The following is a 19,193-nucleotide window of genomic DNA, read 5'->3' on the forward strand; positions in this document are numbered from 1 at the left end:
CCTGGAAAAATCATGGAGCAGGTCCTCAAGGAACCAATCCTGAAGCACTTAAACGAGAGGAAAGTGATCAGGAACAGTCAGCATGGATTCACCAAGGGAAGGTCATGCCTGACTAATCTAATCGCCTTCTATGATGAGATTACTGGTTTTGTGGATGAAGGGAAAGCAGTGGATGTATTGTTTCTTGACTTTAGCAAAGCTTTTGACACGGTCTCCCACAGTATTCTTGTCAGCAAGTTAAAGAAGTATGGGCTGGATGAATGCACTATAAGGTGGGTAGCAAGTTGGCTAGATTGTCGGGCTCAACGGGTAGTGATCAATGGCTCCATGTCTAGTTGGCACCCGGTATCAAGTGGAGTGCCCCAAGGGTCAGTCCTGGGGCCGGTTTTGTTCAATATCTTCATAAATGATCTGGAGGATGGTGTGGATTGCACTCTCAGCACATTTGCAGATGATACTAAATTAGGAGGAGTGGTAGATACGCTGGAGGGCAGGGATAAGATACAGAGGGACCTAGACAAATTGGAGGATTGGGCCAAAAGAAATCGGATGAGGTTCAACAAGGATAAGTGCAGGGTGCTGCGCGTAGGATGGAAGAACCCAACGCACCGCTACAGACTAGGGACGGAATGGCTAGGCAGCAGTTCTGCGGAAAAGGACATAGGGGTGACAGTGGACGAGAAGCTGGATATGAGTCAACAGTGTGCCCTTGTTGCCAAGAAGGCCAATGGCATTTTGGGATGTATAAGTAGGGGCATAGCCAGCAGATCGAGGGACGTGATCATTCCCCTCTATTCGACATTGGTGAGGCCTCATCTGGAGTACTGTGTCCAGTTTTGGGCCCCGCACTACAAGAAGGATGTGGATAAATTGGAGAGAGTCCAGCGAAGGGCAACAAAAATGATTAGGGGTCTGGAACACATGACTTATGAGGAGAGGCTGAGGGAACTGGGATTGTTTAGTCTGCAGAAGAGAAGAATGAGGGGGGATTTGATAGCTGCTTTCAACTACCTGAGAGGTGGTTCCAAAGAGGATGGTTCTAGACTATTCTCAGTGGTAGAAGAGGACAGGACAAGGAGTAATGGTCTCAAGTTGCAGTGGGGGAGGTTTAGGTTGGATATTAGGAAAAACTTTTTCACTAGGAGGGTGGTGAAACACTGGAATGTGTTACCTAGGGAGGTGATAGAATCTCCTTCCTTAGAAGTTTTTAAGGTCAGGCTTGACAAAGCCCTGGCTCGGATGATTTAATTGGGGATTGGTCCTGCTTTGAGCAGGGGGTTGGACTAGATGACCTTTGAGGTCCCTTCCAACCCTGATATTCTATGATTCTATGTTTGGGGTGTCAATAGTCCTTAGCCATGTCTGAAGGCACCTGGCAGTGTTTTTTCCTAGTGGAAAAAATCCACAAGACCCCAAATATTTGCTAACCACTCAGCTAAAATGGGGACTAACAAAAAACACTATGACAAAAGACATTTGTGTGTTAGTGCAATATAAAAGTAATTTTAACTGCTGTATTACAAGACTGTAATAACCCTACAGCAGTCCCTCGTTTTATGTTTTCACTTCTGGAACAAAGAAAGTGTTGTTTTTACCCTTGTACAGATGTGTAAAATCTTGTGTCCATTCAAAGCCTTCTAAAACCAGAATGGTTACAGGGAGCGTGGGAAGGAGTGAACGGCTGGATTCTGCACCTATCAGCATGCACCAGTCACTGACGCAGGAGTTTTCAAAATAATGAAGAAGGAGGAGGAGGAGGAGGAATATTTCATCAGGAGAAACAGGACCAGGGCTACTGCTGCGAACCAGGTCCATGTGCAATAACAGAGTGGGAGGGAGAAGCAGAGGCAACCTGTTTGGTGTGGGCACATGGTTGTGCATATGAGAGCAGTAGCCAAAGGATTTGCATTCTACAGTTATCAATAAATATCTGTACTGTCTTTATTACTCATTGTTTATTTATTTGTATTGCCATAGCACCAGGCAGGAACCAAGACCCCATTGTTCTAGGCACTGGAGAAGCAGAACAAAAAGATTATTGTCTTTGATTAGCTACTAAATAACCCACAGTAAATCAGAGCACAGGGATTTGCATGTCTGGCATTAAGAAATAACCATGCCGTCATTTTGCAAAGCAGACCCCTTGGCTAATCCAAGAGATGTATAAATGAGAAATAGCCATACAGTTGGGGTCAGTGATGTCCAGCCCTCTTCTCTGATGTTCTTAGACAATTGCATTTCAGTTTAATCAAAAAGAGAATTTTTGTTTTTGCCAGTTTTTCTCAACCCTAGAATATTTTTTGTGACAAGTCATAGTGGGGAAAAAACCTAAAGCCAACTAAACAATACTCTAGTTTTCCAGCCTGAAGGAGGATCTATAGCAGAAACTTTACCCATATGCTCATTTTCTATTTCCAGCTTCTATTTTATAAAAATAACTTGTATTCAGAGTGCTGTTTGTGATGCAGGGAACTGATGGGCAGGATCCCCTGGGAGGCTATGAGATAGAAAGGAGTCCAGGAAAGCTGGCTGTATTTTAAACCGTGTCCACTCAGAGCTGCGGGCGGCCGTGCCTGGGGACAGTCAATGTAAACAAACCGTCTCGCGGCCAGCCAGCAGATTAGTCTGACAGGCTGCATGCTGCCTGCAGGTTGCCCACAACTGGGTTAAGGATTATTAGAAAAGCTGGACATGCACAAGTCCATGGGGCCAGATCTAATGCATCCAAGGGTGCTGAGGGAGTTAACTGATATGATTGCAGAGCCATTGGCCATTATCTTTGAAAACGTGTGGTGATAAGGGGAGGTCCTGGACAATTGGAGAAAGGCAAATATAGTGCCCATCTTTAAAAAAAGAGAAGGAGAATCTGGGGAACTACAGACCAGTCAGTCTCACCTCAGTCCCTGGAAAAATCATGGAGCTGGTCCTCAAGGAATCCATTTTGAAGCACGTGGAGGAGAGGAAGGTGACCAGGAACAGTCAACATGGATTCACCAAGGGCAAGTCATGCCCAACCAACCTGATTGCCTTCTATGATGAGATAACTGACTCTCTGGATACGGGGAAAAATGGTGGACATGATATTTCTTGACTTTAGCAAAGCTTTTGACACTGTCTCCCACAGTATTCTTGCCAGCAAGTTAAAGTAGTATGGGCTGGATGAATGGACTATAAGGTGGATAGAAAGCTGGCTAAATCATTGGTCTCAATGGGTAGTGATCAATGGCTCCATGTCTAGTTGGCAGCCGGTATCAAGCCGAGTGCCCTAAGGGTCAGTCCTGGGGCTGGTTTTGTTCAATATCTTCATTAATGATCTGGAGGATGGTGTGGATTGCACCCTCAGCAAGTTTGCAGATGACACTAAACTGGGAGGAGAGGTAATACGCTGGAGGGTAGGGATAGGATACAGAGGGACCTAAACGAATTAGAGGATTGGGCCAAAAGAAATCTGATGAGGTTCAACAAGGACAAGTGCAGAGTTCTGCACTTAGGACGGAAGAATCCAATGCACCGCTACAGACTAGGGACGGAATGGCTAGGCAGCAGTTCTGCAGAAAAGGACCTAGGGGTTAGAGTGGACGAGGAGCTAGATATGGGTCAACAGTATGCCGTTGTTGCCAAGAAGGCCAATGGCATTTTGGGATGTATATGTAGGGGCATTGCCAGCAGATCGAGGGACGTGATCGTTCTCCTCTATTCGACATTGGTGAGGCCTCATCTGGAGTACTGTGTCCAGTTTTGGGCCCCACACTACAAGAAGGATGTGGAAAAATTGGAAAGAGTCCAGCGGAGGGCAACAAAAATGATTAGGGGACTGGAACACATGACTTATGAGGAGAGGCTGAGGGAACTGGGATTGTTTAGTCTGCAGAAGAGAAGAATGAAGGGGGATTTGATAGGTGCTTTCAACTACCTGAAAGGGGGTTCCAAAGAGGATGGATCTAGACTGTTTGCAGATGACAGAACAAGGAGTAATGGTAAGTTGCAGTGGGGGAGGTTTAGGTTGGATATTAGGAAACACTTTTTCACTAGGAGGGTGGTGAAACACTGGAATGTGTTACTTGGGGAGGTGATAGAATCTCCTTCCTTAGAAGTTTTTAAGGTCAGGCTTGACAAAGCCCTGGGTGGGATGATTTAGTTGGGGATTGGTCCTGCTTTGAGCGGCGGGGGTTGGACTGGATGACCTTCTGAGGTCCCTTCCAACCCTGATATTCTATGATTCTAGGAGCGGTACATCTCAGCCATGCAGCCGAAGTAATTTACCTTCTAGTGGTAAGAGCCCTCTCCCTCTCCAGAGAGAGGATATAAGCTAGTTGGTAACAAAGGATAATACATCCCTAGATTCATTCAGAAAGTCTCTGCACAGATATAGCTTGACCCCTTGATAGCTCCGCTATGGTAACAAATAGTTTAGGTGTCTTCCTAATATCCTTTGTTCTTTGCAGATAAAAGGCCAAAGCCCTTTAACTGTCCAGAGAATGCAGATGTCTCTCTTCATCTGAGGTTTTGGAAAAAATACTGGTAAGTGGATTGTCTGACTCACATGAAACTTGGAAATTATTTTAGGAACAAATATAGTGTGGGGTTGTGATGAGAGTTTTCTCTATAGAAGGTAGTATATGGTGGGTATGCCATGAGTGCTCCCAGCTTGCTGACTCTTCTGGCTGATGTTACAGCTATTAGAAAGACCACCTTTGTGGACAAATGGAACACAGAGAATGTAGCTACAGGCTCAAAGGAGGGTTTAGTCAGAAGAAATAGAACAAAAGTTGAGGTCCCATTGGTGCAAATTTCACCAGTGGTGGAAAGGATCTGAGAATCCCTTTCAGAAATCTAGTTGTGACAGGATGAGTGAAGATTGTATAGATATCCACCATAAGATGAAAAGTGCTGGTTGCTGCTAAATGCAGTTGCAGAGACCTAACTGCAATATCTGAAGACTTAAAGGTAAGTAGATACTCTAAGATAGCAGGGATCTCAGTACGTTCTGGACACAAGTTGTGCTGATGAGCCCAAGAGGAGAAATGCTTCCATTTTGCTGAGTACCAGCTTCTCATTGAGTCTTTTCTGCCCATCCAAATACCAGGCTCTGAGTTGCAGTGATCCTGGATTGGAGTGCATGAACCTGCCCCTGTCTTGTGTTAGAAGATCTGGCAAAGTGGAGATGTTCATCGATGGTTGAACTAAGAGCTTCAGCAGATCTGTAAACCAACACTGTCTTGTCCAGTTGGGTGCAATCAAGATGACTCAAGCTCTGTCTTGGTGGCTCTTCTGCAGAAGTTGTGGTATCAATGTAAAGGAAGAGAAAGCATTCCCCAGGCGACCCTTCCATGACACCGGTAAGGCATCTCCCATCAACCTGTTTCTCAGGGCTGATCTGGAGCAGTACCATGGAAGTTACCTATTTGACTGAGAGGTGAAAATGTCCCTGATTGGCACTGGGAACATATATTGTTGAAAACTCAATTGTGACTCTCCCATTCATAATTTGCAGGAAAATGTCTGCTCAGGCAGTCTGCTAGGGAGTTTTGCGGCCTAGCAAATATGCTGCTGATAGGGTTAGGTGATGGCTGATGGACCAATTCCAGAGGGTGACTGCTCCCATGGACAAAAGGAGAGATCTCCTCCCTTTTTTCATATAAAATACTGTTGTAATTTGTCCACTGTTATTTGGACGTGTTTGGATCAAATGAGTGAGATGAAGGCATTGTAAGCTTGAGGGATCACCCAGAGTTCTAGTAAATTGATATGCATTCTGGACTCCCATACTGTGCCATATGATTGCCCATGCAAGCATCCCAGGCCAAGAGAGAGTGGTGTTGGTAACGGTGGTAGCTTCAGGATTTGGTGTGACGAAAGGAAGCCCCACCCAAATCTTCTCTGGTTTTGTCCTCCAGATGAGAGTCTGAAACTTTGGGCAGAATTGTCACCTTGCTGTTTATGTTGCCCTTCTCTGGAGAGTACTTAGAGAGAAGCCAGGCTTGTAGGCAGCAAAGATGAAGACTGGCGACTAGAAACAGCTGCCAGCCTAATTAGCCAGGGGCTATAAAAGGCTGGGAGGAAGGAAGCCAGGGGAAGAAAAGGGAAAGGCCAGAGGCTGTGAGGGCCTGATGGCTCTGGTCTGCTGCTTGTGAAACCTGGCTGTAAAATCCTGTATATAGATAGTAAGGTCGTGGTGGGAAATAGATTTCAAAATACACTGGTGCTTGCATCAACCTGAGGCTTCTCTGACGGGTTTGTGAGGACAGTAGGGGCAGAAACAACAGGGACTCAGCTGCGCCTCGCTACAGTCACACACTAAAAAGGAGCAAGGGCCGAAAACAACAGTGTTTGAACCCTGGGGATAATTTTGGACTTCTTGCAAGGAAAAAGTTCCTGGTTGGGAAAATAATGGAGAAAAATACTAACTATACTATGTAGACTATAAAAAACTACTAAAGCTACTAAAAAACTATATACGACATTTTACAGCAATGACACAGGGAAGAAAGGAGCCAAGGATACCAAAGTTTCCAGCTCAGAGCATGCGGCAGTAAGAAGGAACTGGAAAGGCATCAGCCCACACCAACTTTTATGCCCTCAGTTCACAGCACAAGGAGTGCTATGGCACATGCGCAGGCCAATGGACACAGCTAACAAAAAAATTCAGGACTCAAGCTCATGGTGTGCATGCGTATTCCACATGTGGAATACACATAGGGACCATCGCTTGAAGAATAATCTTGGGATACATGCAAGTGAAGAAACCGTGAAGACACATGAACATGGGTAGGGTTTTGCTGTGAGAATGTGGACACCTGGGCTAGGTTAACCTGGGTGCCCTGACCCGAGTGCCAATCTCCTGGGTTAATTGTGCAGTAAAGGCGTATCTTCAAAGTCTGTCTACATGGGGAAAAGGTGTTTTAACACACATTAAAATCTGAGTGTAGACAAGGGCAAACTATATTTGAACGCATGTGAAGCTGGTGGAGGTAAACTGTGGGCTCCTTTCCTAGGCATTAAGGGTATAGCAACGCAGCAGCTAAGAGGTGTAATTACCAGCTCAGACAGACACAGATGCTAGCTTTGTTTCAACTAGTACCTAAAAATAGCAGTGTGGCAGAGGCTCAGGCTAGCCTCCCATGGACAACTCCACCCTGCAATTCCCTGGTACATATTCAGGTTGTTAGCCCAAGCCGCTGCAGCCACACTGCTACTCCCCCTGTGCATGATATGGAAGAGATTTGAATGTGTGTCTTTTGTGCTGCAGGAGAATGCCCTAGTCACTGGACCATGGGGTATTCTGATGTGGGCCTCTGCTATTGAAGTGACTCCACTTTATATAAATAACTGAAGAATAGTTGGAACAGGAATTAGTCCCCACATCATAGGTGACTGCCCTAACCATCAGGCTGTAGAGTCATTTGCTTGGGCTCTCTTCCTGGTCCAAGGACTATTCATTATCATGAATGACCAGGACTTGTCACTATGATGTGCACAGCAGAACACTCAATTTAGAATACCCCATAGCTCAGTGGCTAGGGTATGGTCCTCTCATCTGGGAGAGCTGTTCAAATCCCTGAACTGGGGAATTGCCTTGATTATAAGTCCTGGTGCAAATGCATACGTCTGAATTCCTGCAATAGACATGCAACTATATTATTTGAAACTTGGTTTAACCTGTTCACAAGTAGATGTTGGTACTAGTGTAGCTATGTAGGTGATTAGCCACAGATGGATGTAACCATGACAAATTCCCAACATAAGGAAGGCCTTAGTAATATTAAAATCCTCAACAGTACTTCATCAGCACAAGCTGGTATGAAGCTACTACTCTCTTATTCCTTTTCATATTTATATCACTAAGCTTTTAAAAAGAAAGTTGTGAAGATGGATGATATAAAGGCCAAGACTAACGGTTCAAAAAAGAACTAGGTAAGTTCATGGAGGTCCGTCAATGGCTATTAGCCAGGACGGGCAGGGATGGTGTCCCTAGCCCATTTGCTAGAAACTAGGAATGGGCAACAGGGGATGGATCACTTGATTGCCTGTACTGTTCATTCCCTCTACGGCACCCAGCCTTGGCCACTGTCAGAAGAAAGGACACTGGGCTACATGGACCTTTGGTCTGACCCCATATGGCCATTTTTATGTTCTTAAATGAATTTTTTGTCTGTTGTCCTAGTGTCACAGACCTTGCCAGAGCCTTGCAGCAGAATATAGACTGAGTTTGCCGCATAGTATATGACATACAACAATGGCTGAGAGTTGTGTGCTACAAGAGCTAAATCCACACTCCACATCCTCCTGCTCCTCAGTAAAGGAGAGGTAGGAAACTAGGAGTTACCCTGATCTCAGTTCTTGCCTCACCTGAGAAGCCGCTTCTCATGTCTCAAAAGAGTGTTTCTGAATCTGAGATCAGCTATATGCCTTGGAGGAGGCAAAATGAAGGGAAGGGGAGACTTGAGGTAAACCTTGGGGAGAGTTGTTGGACTCGAGAGAATGGTTTGGGGCAGGGTAATCTGAGGCTGCTGGACTTGATGCCATCTGTGAGGGTCAGAGTTCAGTTCAAGTTTGATGGGAAGGCCAAATAAACTGGCCCAGAGGGTATAGTGCAGATCTTTGTGGATAGTGTTACTATAGGAAGGAGAAATCCAGTTGTTTATTTCTATCGTCACAGCATGTAGGAACCGTATTCATAGACCTTGTGCTGGTGCTGTACTACCCCAAGGTTCCTGGAAGGCCATGATTGCTGAAGAAAGGTAGTGTGGGATAAATGGATAGAAGGGAATTAGGATTAGAGATTATTGATTGTGGAGTAATAAGTGGAGTTTGAGTGAAGTCACACAAGTGAAGAAAAAGAACGGAAAAGCAAAGAAGAGACTCATGAGAAGGAAATAGAAATAGGCGAAAGGAGGGACATGGGAAGCAAGAATGAAAAAAAGTACACAATAGAAAGAGAAATGAAGGGAAAAGGAAAGGAGAGCAAAACTATAATAAACATTTTAGAATTTAGTAGAAACCTGAGGCAAACTTGCAATAGAATACATACAATTAGCATATATACACACACACATATATTTTATATAAAATTCTCTGTACATAAACATTGAGTTCATGTGCAACAGCTTTTGATGGCATACATCCCCTCTGTGGAGGCTGCTACCATCCCTGCCAAGCCTGACATTTTTGTCTTTAGAATTACTGCAAAAGTAGCATGCATTTCCAAACACGTTTTCAGACAGGATCCACCCCTTGACACCTCTGTAGATGTACTCTCCTTCGTACATCACCCTAGACCTCCTCTGCAGTGGTCTGTAGGATGGTCAGAAGCGATTATACAAGACCAATTTGAACCTGTGACCCCAGCCATGGACCTTAGCTAGCCTCAGCCCCTACAGAAGGTCCAGAAAGAGCAGAGAGGAATGAAGGGATTCAATTATTACAATTAATAAACCCTTTTCACAGGGGCTTCTACCATTCTGGAAGCTTGAAAGCCACAGACCTAGTTCATCTACCTGCCAACGATGTTTGTTCTTTACACTATATATTCCTACTGCTTTCAAGGTAACAGATTGTTGACATGGTGCTATGAATATTCTGTCTTGGGGGTAAGGCTAGGCTTTATTCAAGATTTATAAGATCAATATGCAAAGCAGATCCCAGTGGCATTCCTATCACGCCATACCTGTATCTATAGTACTTCTGCCTTTATTGGGTGTTGGATTACACCTTCATTCATTTGGACACCAGTTTCCAGACCAAATATTGAAAGTGGATGCTGGGTGACTTAACTGACTTCTACACCTTAGGCTGCTTCAGAAGCAAACAGATTCAAAGGGTGCTTTGGCTCAATGGCACATAACTGCAGTCAGATGCTTTTCCCTGTTTATGCTCAAGTCATCTATACGTAGGCTACTTTCCCACCTAAAGGCATTATGAACGTCAGTTTGGGGCAAGACGACTGATGAGACAAAAGCTACTTGTAGAGGTCTCTCAGAGAAATCAGTTACAAAACCATCTATGAGGTTGTGGGTGCAGGAATTATTTTTTCACAACTTACACAGGTTTCAATGTGGAACTGCCAGTGACTGTGGAATTGAGGCTAGGAGCATTCAAAGAGAAAAACTAATGTGTGTTAAATGGATTTTCTACTTTAAAATTGTGTGGCCACAGAATCTGCAAAAAATTAAAACCAAAGGCAAGTGTGTACAAAATAATTTATTACAGCATAACATATGTTGGCATTATTTTACAGTGAGCTTTTCATTCAACAATTTTGAATCTAAACAGATGACACACAAAGGAGACCATTTTAATTAGAACAGTTTATTTGTCTTAATAAAATCCCCCTTCATGAACTTATATTAGCCTTAGAGGGGCTAGTTAATATTACTGAAAATATTTACACTACAGTGAAATAAAAACAAATCTGATTGAATGATTCCATTGCAGTTTCCAGAAAATGTATTTTTTGTACAAGCCACAGTATATTTAGGTTTTGATAGCAGTTCTTGTAGAATGCAAAGCTGTCATATGTAGTCATTTTGTCCTGCAATATTATGCTTTAAAACAGCTATGTTAAGTTCAGACTTTCATTCTGATGTGTTGTATATTTTATGCACTTATTAGTTAATGCACCAGAACACAGAATAAGAAAGAGGTTCATTGTGATTTGTAGTCAGCCTATTTGTGCTCCCTTAAATAATTTTTAAATATAAAATGCACTCCTCAACTACTAGTTGCTTTTGTAGCACTTAAAGCAATAGTATTTAGGCAAGAGAAGTATTAAATTTATCAGCTATAAGTCCACACCTAAGACTTTTAATGGAGGTATACAGTAAACTTACCAGTGAATTTTTATGATCCTGAGGAGAACCATATTCCCCATTATTGTACCTTATGCATCTGCCCAAAACTGGAGTAGCTTTTCCAAACCAATAAATGGCAATGAAAAAAGAAAGAAGACAGGCAGACAGACAATGGTATCGAAACCGTATCATATTCACTATTATTTCAAGGAACTACATGTAATCAACTGTTTTTTAAAATGTTAAACCATTCAAAAATGCAAGGAAACAATAGCTATGGAACAAAGGTAGATAGAAAAGAGTTTTTGAAAACTCTTACCATCTATTTTTAACCAAACCTCCATATCCACCAGCACTAGTTCCATATAAGACACAGAATTGACAAGAAACATGCAAACAGCCAACATTTACAGTTATGTGCTTCAAAAGAAACCAGAAGGACCAAAATTAAAGAAACCAAAACCAACAAAACAAGATGATGGGGATTGATACAAGCAGCACTTTTCAGTTCTAATTTGCTAAAATCTGCTCAACGGATAATTTCATCACCAAGAAATTATTATATGTACTTCTAAATGTAACAACACTTAGGTGAAAGTAGTCTTTAATGTCCATAATTTGGGGATTTTGTTGTTAAAAGACTTAAAACAGTACAAGAATAAACATGACAAATGTTGATTAGAGATAATGTTTACATAAACATTGGCAGTTCTTGTTGGATGAAAAACACGCTAACAGCATACTCCATTTTCATTTAAGCATCCAAATATTTCATTTTATACCTGTAAGATATAAAAACTGAATCCTGGAAAAGTAAACCTGATCTGCATCCCACCAGTCTGTAGGTATAGTCAAATATTTTATTTGTACACGACTTCAAATTTCATTGGACAGCACATCATGGTTAACGGCTGTATGGTTCACTGATGCAAAGCTACTGTCATCCTCATTTGTGGCAGGCATAAAGGCAGACGTAAAAGGAAACAGTTTATGACATGCTGTCCGATACTCTTCATATTGGGTATGGCAGCTTCCGAAGCTGCCATCAAGCAGTGCCTCGAAAACCTTTGTTAAAGTCTAAAGAAACAAGAACAGTTAAATTTAGTCTAGACTATTTTATTACCAAAGAAAACATGGGGCTCTGTAAATCTCGCTTGCATGATTAATGAATGCAGCGCCCTCTGCTGGCAATAAGTGTCATTGTCCTTGTTTACAGAAGTCTGACATCGAGAATATAATTTTAACCAAAATAAAAATATTCCTTTTAGTATTAATAATCAAGATTCAGAAAAATTAACCAGGTACATGTATCTTGTGCTTCGTATAACATGCTCAAGACCGCCTACTTTGTCCCTAAATATACAAAGAGGTTACAATTAAATTAGCTTACCTTCACATTTTTGTCTCTCATAGTTTCATCTAATCTAGTAGCAATAGCAATTGCTTTCTCCTGTCTTGATTTGTCCAGGAAATACATCATCTTAGCACCTTTAGCATAAGGAAAAAAAAAGACATTCGATCAGACACTGACAACATTCTTTGGTAAAATACTTGATTTATTGTAAAATTATAAACTGATACAGAAAACAATCCAAAAACAAAAAGAAAGATATCGTGGACTGGGGCTTTCTACAGATTTTAGAACATATCAATTTTTCCATCCATTATATTTTATATAAGAAAATTATATTTTCACATTTTACTTATTATAAGCGATGACAGCACAAATATTTGATAGTACATTAAGAGCATAAGGATAAAGTAAAGCTGTAGCTCTGCTACTGACAAAAATGAAATGCTCACTAGAAACTTTGCTTCAAATTTTCACTAAAATGTTAATAGAAATAGGATGCTTGAGGCACCAGTTAATAAGGAAAGAGGTCAACAGGTAGAATAGGGAAACAATATCTAGATAACTAAGTCATTCAAGTCAGCATGCTAGTTGAGATGCACCCTACAATGATAAAGGAACTGGCAGATGTCTTTTTAGAACTATTGTGAATTATTTTTAAAAAGCTCTGGAGTTAAGGTGAGCTGCTAGAATAACGATAATTAATCATGTGGCAGGTACGACAGGCCTTTAAGAAGAATTATAAGAAGAAGAATTACAAATTTACGTAATTTGGCATCCTACCTGAATAAATCCAAGGGCATGAACAGACATTGCCCCCTCCCAAATATGAACACATAGAAACTAAATAAGCACACAGCCTACTTGCAAGGAAAAATATATAAAAAAAATACGGTTTTGACCTAAAAAGTAACTAGATAAAAGCAGCACCATCTTACTCAGATCTATGCCTTGTCTGTAATTCAGTCTCATATTTGCTTACTATATTATTTTCTCAGTAAGTTTTTATAGCTTTTTATTTCTGATTGCTCTACGGAACTAAACACCTAAGAAGGGGTGAACTGGAATATGTTCTTGTCTTGTGGAATCATTAATAATTATTCATTAAATAAATGTAACCAATTTAAATGCAAGTCCAATGAAGACTATGAGGTAGCACAGGGCTGTCATCAAAGACTTAATTTAGCATGCAGAATCTTTTTAGTGATGATGCCCATAACAGGGTGGTTTACCTCTTAAAGAGCCAGGGCAGCCTGGGGCAACCAGCCCTGCTCTAGAGAGGAGTCCAGTAGGTAGCTGGTGGGAATCAGCCAACCCAGCTGGGCAGCATCAAGTGATTGGGGCTGATGATTCCCAGCTGGGGGATATAAATGAGGAACGCAGACTCCACATGAGAGTCTGGGACAAGGAGAGGGCTCGGTGTACACTCTTCTGTAGCTGCAGAAGAGGACTGTGTGGGGGCAAGTAGCCCTGAGGATTCCCCAGACTGGGAAAGCCCTGACTAATAAGCTGCCATGAGTCAGAGGACCCCATAACATAGGTAGGGAACAGGACTATTATTTTGTTGTTTCATGTTTCAATTTTTTTTTTATGTTGGAGAATAAACACAACCCTCAAGCACAGGCTAGAAACTGAACTGTGTGTGGCCACTTGTATGCCCCAGGATGGTGATTTAGCCCACCAGCCTACAATGCCCAAGAAAGAAAGAACCATCCAGCTTGCCTTGCAGATTCCAGTACTGGGTGTGCAGGACTGGCAATTATAAGAGACGTAGACTGCAATGAAAGTCTGTAGGCAAACCCAAACTTGATTATGTTGAAACAGGTGACAGCGTGATGCAGTCACACAAAGTTAATCTACATTACAACCCAGGACCATCCTTTTCTCCAACAATCTTATTCTCTAAATATTCTTGCTAACAGTACTGAACACACTGTAATGCTCCATAAACCATTAATTTTAATCTGTGCCACTACAATACTCGATTTACTGGTTTCCAGCCACTTAAAATACCTTAACCACTGGACTGGTAATGACTTAAACAGTCTTATCCATAGTGAAACAGTCACTAGGCGAGAGAGAATATGATTTTGTAAGTCCAGGAGTTAAGGCACCTGCCCAGGAGGTCCTGAGTCCAGTCCCCTTACTTTAGTCACTCTTTCATTATTTATCTACAGTGGAACAGCTTCAACTAAGGTAGACTGAGGGAGCCCCACATCAGAATATCCCATAGCTCAGTAGTCAGCACACACTCCTGAGAGGTGGGAGACCCTCTGTTCAAATATCTCCTCCACCCTCTGAAAGAGACGGGGGAATTGAACCGGGGTCTTCTACCTCCTAGGCAAATGCTGTAACCAGTGGGCTAGAAGTTATAAAGGTGGTCATTTCTTCCTCCTCCTGTTTTGTGTGGAATGAGGCAGACATCTAACTCATTCCTGGAAGAAGTCACTTAGGTGCCTCACCACCTGACTCCAGGCAATGAGATCCCGTTTGTGGATTGTAAGCAGAGATAGGAACATGAGTCCTGGCTGCAGGGAAGCACCTATTTCCATGAGAGGGACAGAGCTTAGCCCACATGCTTCTCCTCAGCATCTTCTATTGGCTTGCCTACACAGCTCCCCATCTAGCATGCTGGGTTTTGTGGATCATATTCTTAGGCACCTATCTGTCCCCATTCACTGTATAGGAGCCCAAGTGTTTAACTTGGCTTTGTGGAATGCAGTGTTGCTGTGATTTTCTAGGCATCTAAAAGTTAGGTGCTCTGATGCTCAATATTGCAATGCTTAAGTCCCTTCATTGATCCCACTGTAAATGTCTGATAAATGTGAAGACTCTTCTCACCTTCAAGCTGCTGGAAGGGAAAAGTTTTATTTTCTCTCACCCTTGCCGCTGTCTTCCTGAGGAGGAGATTTCTATTCTGAACTATTTTTATCCAGAGCCTTCTGGCCACTCCACTCCTCTACTCTACCCTATCCTACCCCCAAGTTGTTTTGTGTGTCCTGCTGCCACTTAGTATCTTAATTGACCACTCTTAAGCAGCAGCAACAAGAGCAGCGTAAAATTGACATAATTCTTGACTTTTCCGTCATTACCCAGTGTTGTGAATAGCAGAGGTGAAAGTTACTAGTCTTGTTCTTTCATTCTGTTGCTGCTGCTTTGAAAAGCTATGAGCAGAAGCAGAGGCACTCCAGCTAAGTGGAAAATAAGGAGGGAGGACTGTTTACATTACAAAGGTTTTTTGAGACCACAAGGGATAGAAAATTATTTTTCTTTTAAAAATAAATCCTGTAGAAACGGAAAGCTTCCCACATGAGGCAGTGAGTGGACAAGAGGATTGTTAAAGCCCTTCAAACAAACAGACATTTAAAAAATAATTTGTATCTGAGCCTCTGGCATATTCTAATTGGAATGAAGAACAGAGAAAGACATTAACTTGATTAGTTTCAGAGTGATAGCCGTTTTAGTCTGTATCAGCAAAAATAATGAGGAGTCCTTGTGGCACCTTAGAGGCTAAGAAATTTATTTGGGCATTCTTCAGATGCATGGAGTGAAAAATACAGTAAGAAGAATGCCCAAATAAATTTGTTAGTCTCTAAGTTGCCACAAGAACTCCTTGTTATATTAACTTGATTATTTACAATCATTTAACATTTTCATAGCATCAAAATAAACAAACCTGAGAGCAGATGCAGAATGGAGGTAGCATTATGTTTGAGAAACTCTTCGTTAAAACTTTCCAAATCTTTGTTAACAAAGATTTTCTGCATTTCTTGAGTTAGGACCTTGTTCACAATTTCTGGGAGATTACTATGATCAGATACTTTACAAAAAAAAAAAAAAAGAAAAAAAAAGAAAAGCAGAAAGTTACCGTTGCTGCTATTGGTCCAGATAAACTTCAAGTCTAGTAATACACCACTTTAGCACATACACACACACACACACAATGGTTGAAATCAGTATTACAGAAGTCAGTATTTTACCATCTTTGATTTTCAGCAAAATATTAGAGGGCTTCAATAGGTTCTGATGAAATTCTGAACACTTTGTATATAGTTAATGCAATTTTTTGCCCCGTGTGTCTATTTTATTTTAAATATATTAGTGTTTCTATAGTATTTAGACACTAAAATATCTACAGCTGCTTCATTGTACATACCAGATTTAGAGAATTTAATCAAACATTCATGTAGCCATGGATTATTATTGTTGATAGCAAAAGCTCTCTTGACAGACTGCAACATTAACAGAAACTTTCCTGTGCAAAAAACAAGAATCAAAAAACCAAAACCAAGGTTATAGATACACACTTCCCTTTAACTTTTTGTATCCCTTTAAATTTCAATGCAGACACTGACCCAAATCTTTAACTTTCTCATAAATATACCCCAAAATGCCAAACACCGTTAGATTTAGTTAAAAAAATGTTAGGCATATTTTTACTCTTCTCTTTTCAGAAATTTAAAAAAAAAATCATTGTTTTTACAGAGTGATAATAGCAATGTTTTCTGAAAAACCCACCAACCATGTAAAAATAAGTCTAATATTTAGGTGTCTAGCTTTTATAGGAAGTTATCTCCCCAATTCCTTTGTGATTTCATTAGTAAATCTAATGCAAATATTAGAAACACCAAATCTTATGCAGAATGGTCATATCTGTACTCTCAATACGCAAATACACAACACATTGTGGTAGCCCCTAACTTCATTCCATTATAGAAGAGCTGCTGCTCACAGTTATTAGCAACATTGCATCAGGTACATTAGTCTAATTTTTTAATTGCTGAAGAATTACAACTGGAAATATTTTTTCCTCCATATCTCATTAGCATATAGTCTTTATATAATTCCTTTATTCTTAAGGTCAGTTTTAAGAACAAATTATGTGCTGCCAAAGAAAGGTGACATGGTATACATTAAGTTTTCTGTAATATTTATCCATCAATGCTAGGCATGATGGAAACTCTTGCCTCAGTAAGTTAGTAAACATAGACTACAACTGGGTAAAAATAAGTTGAAGAAGGATTAGAACATTTGGAGAAAAATTAAAATTTGCATATACTTTACCTTTTCTAAAGTATATTTCAAATGCTAACAGATGTGTGTCTATGTTATCTGCAACAAGATTCTTAAGTGGCATAAGGAACTTAATAGCTTCCTCTAATGGATTTTTGACCTGTTTTAATAGAAGACGAAATTAAGGTTATGTAAAAAGGAGGCATCTATCACACACATATATATAAATAAAATCTTTTTAAAAGATTAAGCTTTCTATGAATTTCAACCACCATGCAGTGACAGATTAGCCCTTTTGTTTTTTTGAACAAAAACACAAATAAAAAACCACACACACACCTGTCCTGGTCCCACTATGCACAGCAAGGAAAAGAGTACTTCAATCACCTATCTGATTTCTAGAGTACAGGCACAAAACAGAAAAACCTCCATTTATACTCAAGAACGCATTACCTATAGAGCTTAAGAGATCACATAGCCAACCAGTAAACCATGACGACACCTGTCTGAAGTAAACTGAACCAAGAAACATGTATTTGAATAAACAGTTTATATATCACTGCTGTCTTTTGACCATTTTAAGTTGACCCCTATTTGACTATAGCTACATGTGGCATTACCGCCACGTATTTCAGATGGGTACCTTCTAACTAATATCATAGTGGTAACAAAAATAAACATCTGAACTAATTCATAATTAAAAAATAGTTTCAGATATTTACAAACAAATGTACTTAAGTCCTCATGCCAAATTTTGTGGCTGTCAATCACATTTTCCTACTTTTTCCTCTACTCTCTAGCTATGGAAAACACCTATATAAACGACAAGGGACACAGCTGTACAGAAGAACAGTGCCTACAAAAACTGACAATGGCTAGGTAGCTAATGTTCCAAGACCACTGCCTATCATGCTAACCAGCATCGTCTCATTTGTTTCCTGGTGCTCCCTCTGATTCCACCTGCTGTTTTAGACCATGGGATGTGTGTGTGTGTGTTTGTTTTTTAAAAAAAACACACAATCATCAACAAAGTGCTGTCAAATGCACAAACTAAACATACTGGAGAAAAAGTGAACTACCATTTTTTCTGTAATCTTTTATTTAATTATAGGTGTTATAAAAATGGTCGGCAAATTTGTTTTGTACAAAAATAATTTTTAAATTGATTTGTCCCTTTAAAAGGATTTTTAAATCTCACTTTAAAAGATTTCCAATGTTACAATCTTCCAGAAGTGTGTGGGGACGGGAGTGGGGGAGGGGTGGCCAAAGAGAATATCACAAGATGAACTGCCATAAATTTTACATAACAAGTAACACAATGCTTACTCTCTCCAGTTTTTCAGGAACTAATTCTTCCTTGGGACCACTAGTTTCCTCCTCTTCCTCATCTCGTTTTTTCTTTTGAGTCTTTTGCTGTCGTTCTCTTTCTGCATGCTTTCTCTCCTCTTCAAGTTTAGCTTTCTTCTGTGCTCTTCTCTGCTTGCTCAGCATTTTCTTCAGTTCTTTGGCTGAAAGGTTTTCTATAGATAAAATAAAATAAGTTTAAATTAACATCTGATTTATACAGACTCAGAATTTCAATAATAATCTTGGTTTTTCCTCAAACAATATATGGGCATCTCTAGACTTTTCATATAGGGAAAGGAGAGATGTATTTGTACAGAAATTTCAAAAAGAAACCTTTTTCACTTATCAGTAAAATGCACCAATTACTATGTAGTCTAATATTACTGGACATTACACTTTCAACAGAAAACATTTTGTAATCTTAAATGCCAAGGTTTATATAAATAATATAAAAATGAAAGTCCAGAAACTTAGAAATATTTATTTAAACCATGAGTCAGATGAAGTGTGAAGTTTGGAAATCCTATATTATTATTTGCATCCTGGGACATTATTAGACCACTGTGTACTCATACCATGTCTTTCATCCAAAGATCTCAGGTGGCCCAACAAAAGCTGGATGACATTTTTCTTGGAGACCAAACTTGAATTCACCTGTTACCCTTAGTTCAATATCATCTTAATGCTCTTGC

The 19,193-nt window shown here is 40.5% G+C and overlaps 1 protein-coding gene across 4 annotated transcripts in view; it reads right to left on the reverse strand.

Annotated features, from left to right (window-relative positions):
- Positions 1 to 10,185: 10,185 nt before the first annotated feature.
- NAA16 (N-alpha-acetyltransferase 16, NatA auxiliary subunit) overlaps positions 10,186 to 19,193 on the reverse strand; it is a 107,367-nt gene continuing 98,359 nt past the window's right edge. For all 4 annotated transcript variants that reach the window (XM_077812008.1, XM_077812017.1, XM_077812032.1 and 1 more), the window contains 6 exons: positions 18,481 to 18,674; positions 17,206 to 17,314; positions 16,298 to 16,396; positions 15,818 to 15,961; positions 12,181 to 12,278; positions 10,186 to 11,867 (listed from right to left, as the gene is read on the reverse strand). In XM_077812008.1, coding sequence (XP_077668134.1) covers positions 11,667 to 11,867; positions 12,181 to 12,278; positions 15,818 to 15,961; positions 16,298 to 16,396; positions 17,206 to 17,314; positions 18,481 to 18,674 — 845 coding nt within the window. In that variant the 3' untranslated portion in view covers positions 10,186 to 11,666. The remainder of the gene's footprint in view (positions 11,868 to 12,180; positions 12,279 to 15,817; positions 15,962 to 16,297; positions 16,397 to 17,205; positions 17,315 to 18,480; positions 18,675 to 19,193) is intronic.

This window comes from Eretmochelys imbricata, chromosome 1 (genome assembly GCF_965152235.1).
Source record: "Eretmochelys imbricata isolate rEreImb1 chromosome 1, rEreImb1.hap1, whole genome shotgun sequence".
NCBI lineage: Eukaryota > Metazoa > Chordata > Testudines > Cheloniidae > Eretmochelys > Eretmochelys imbricata.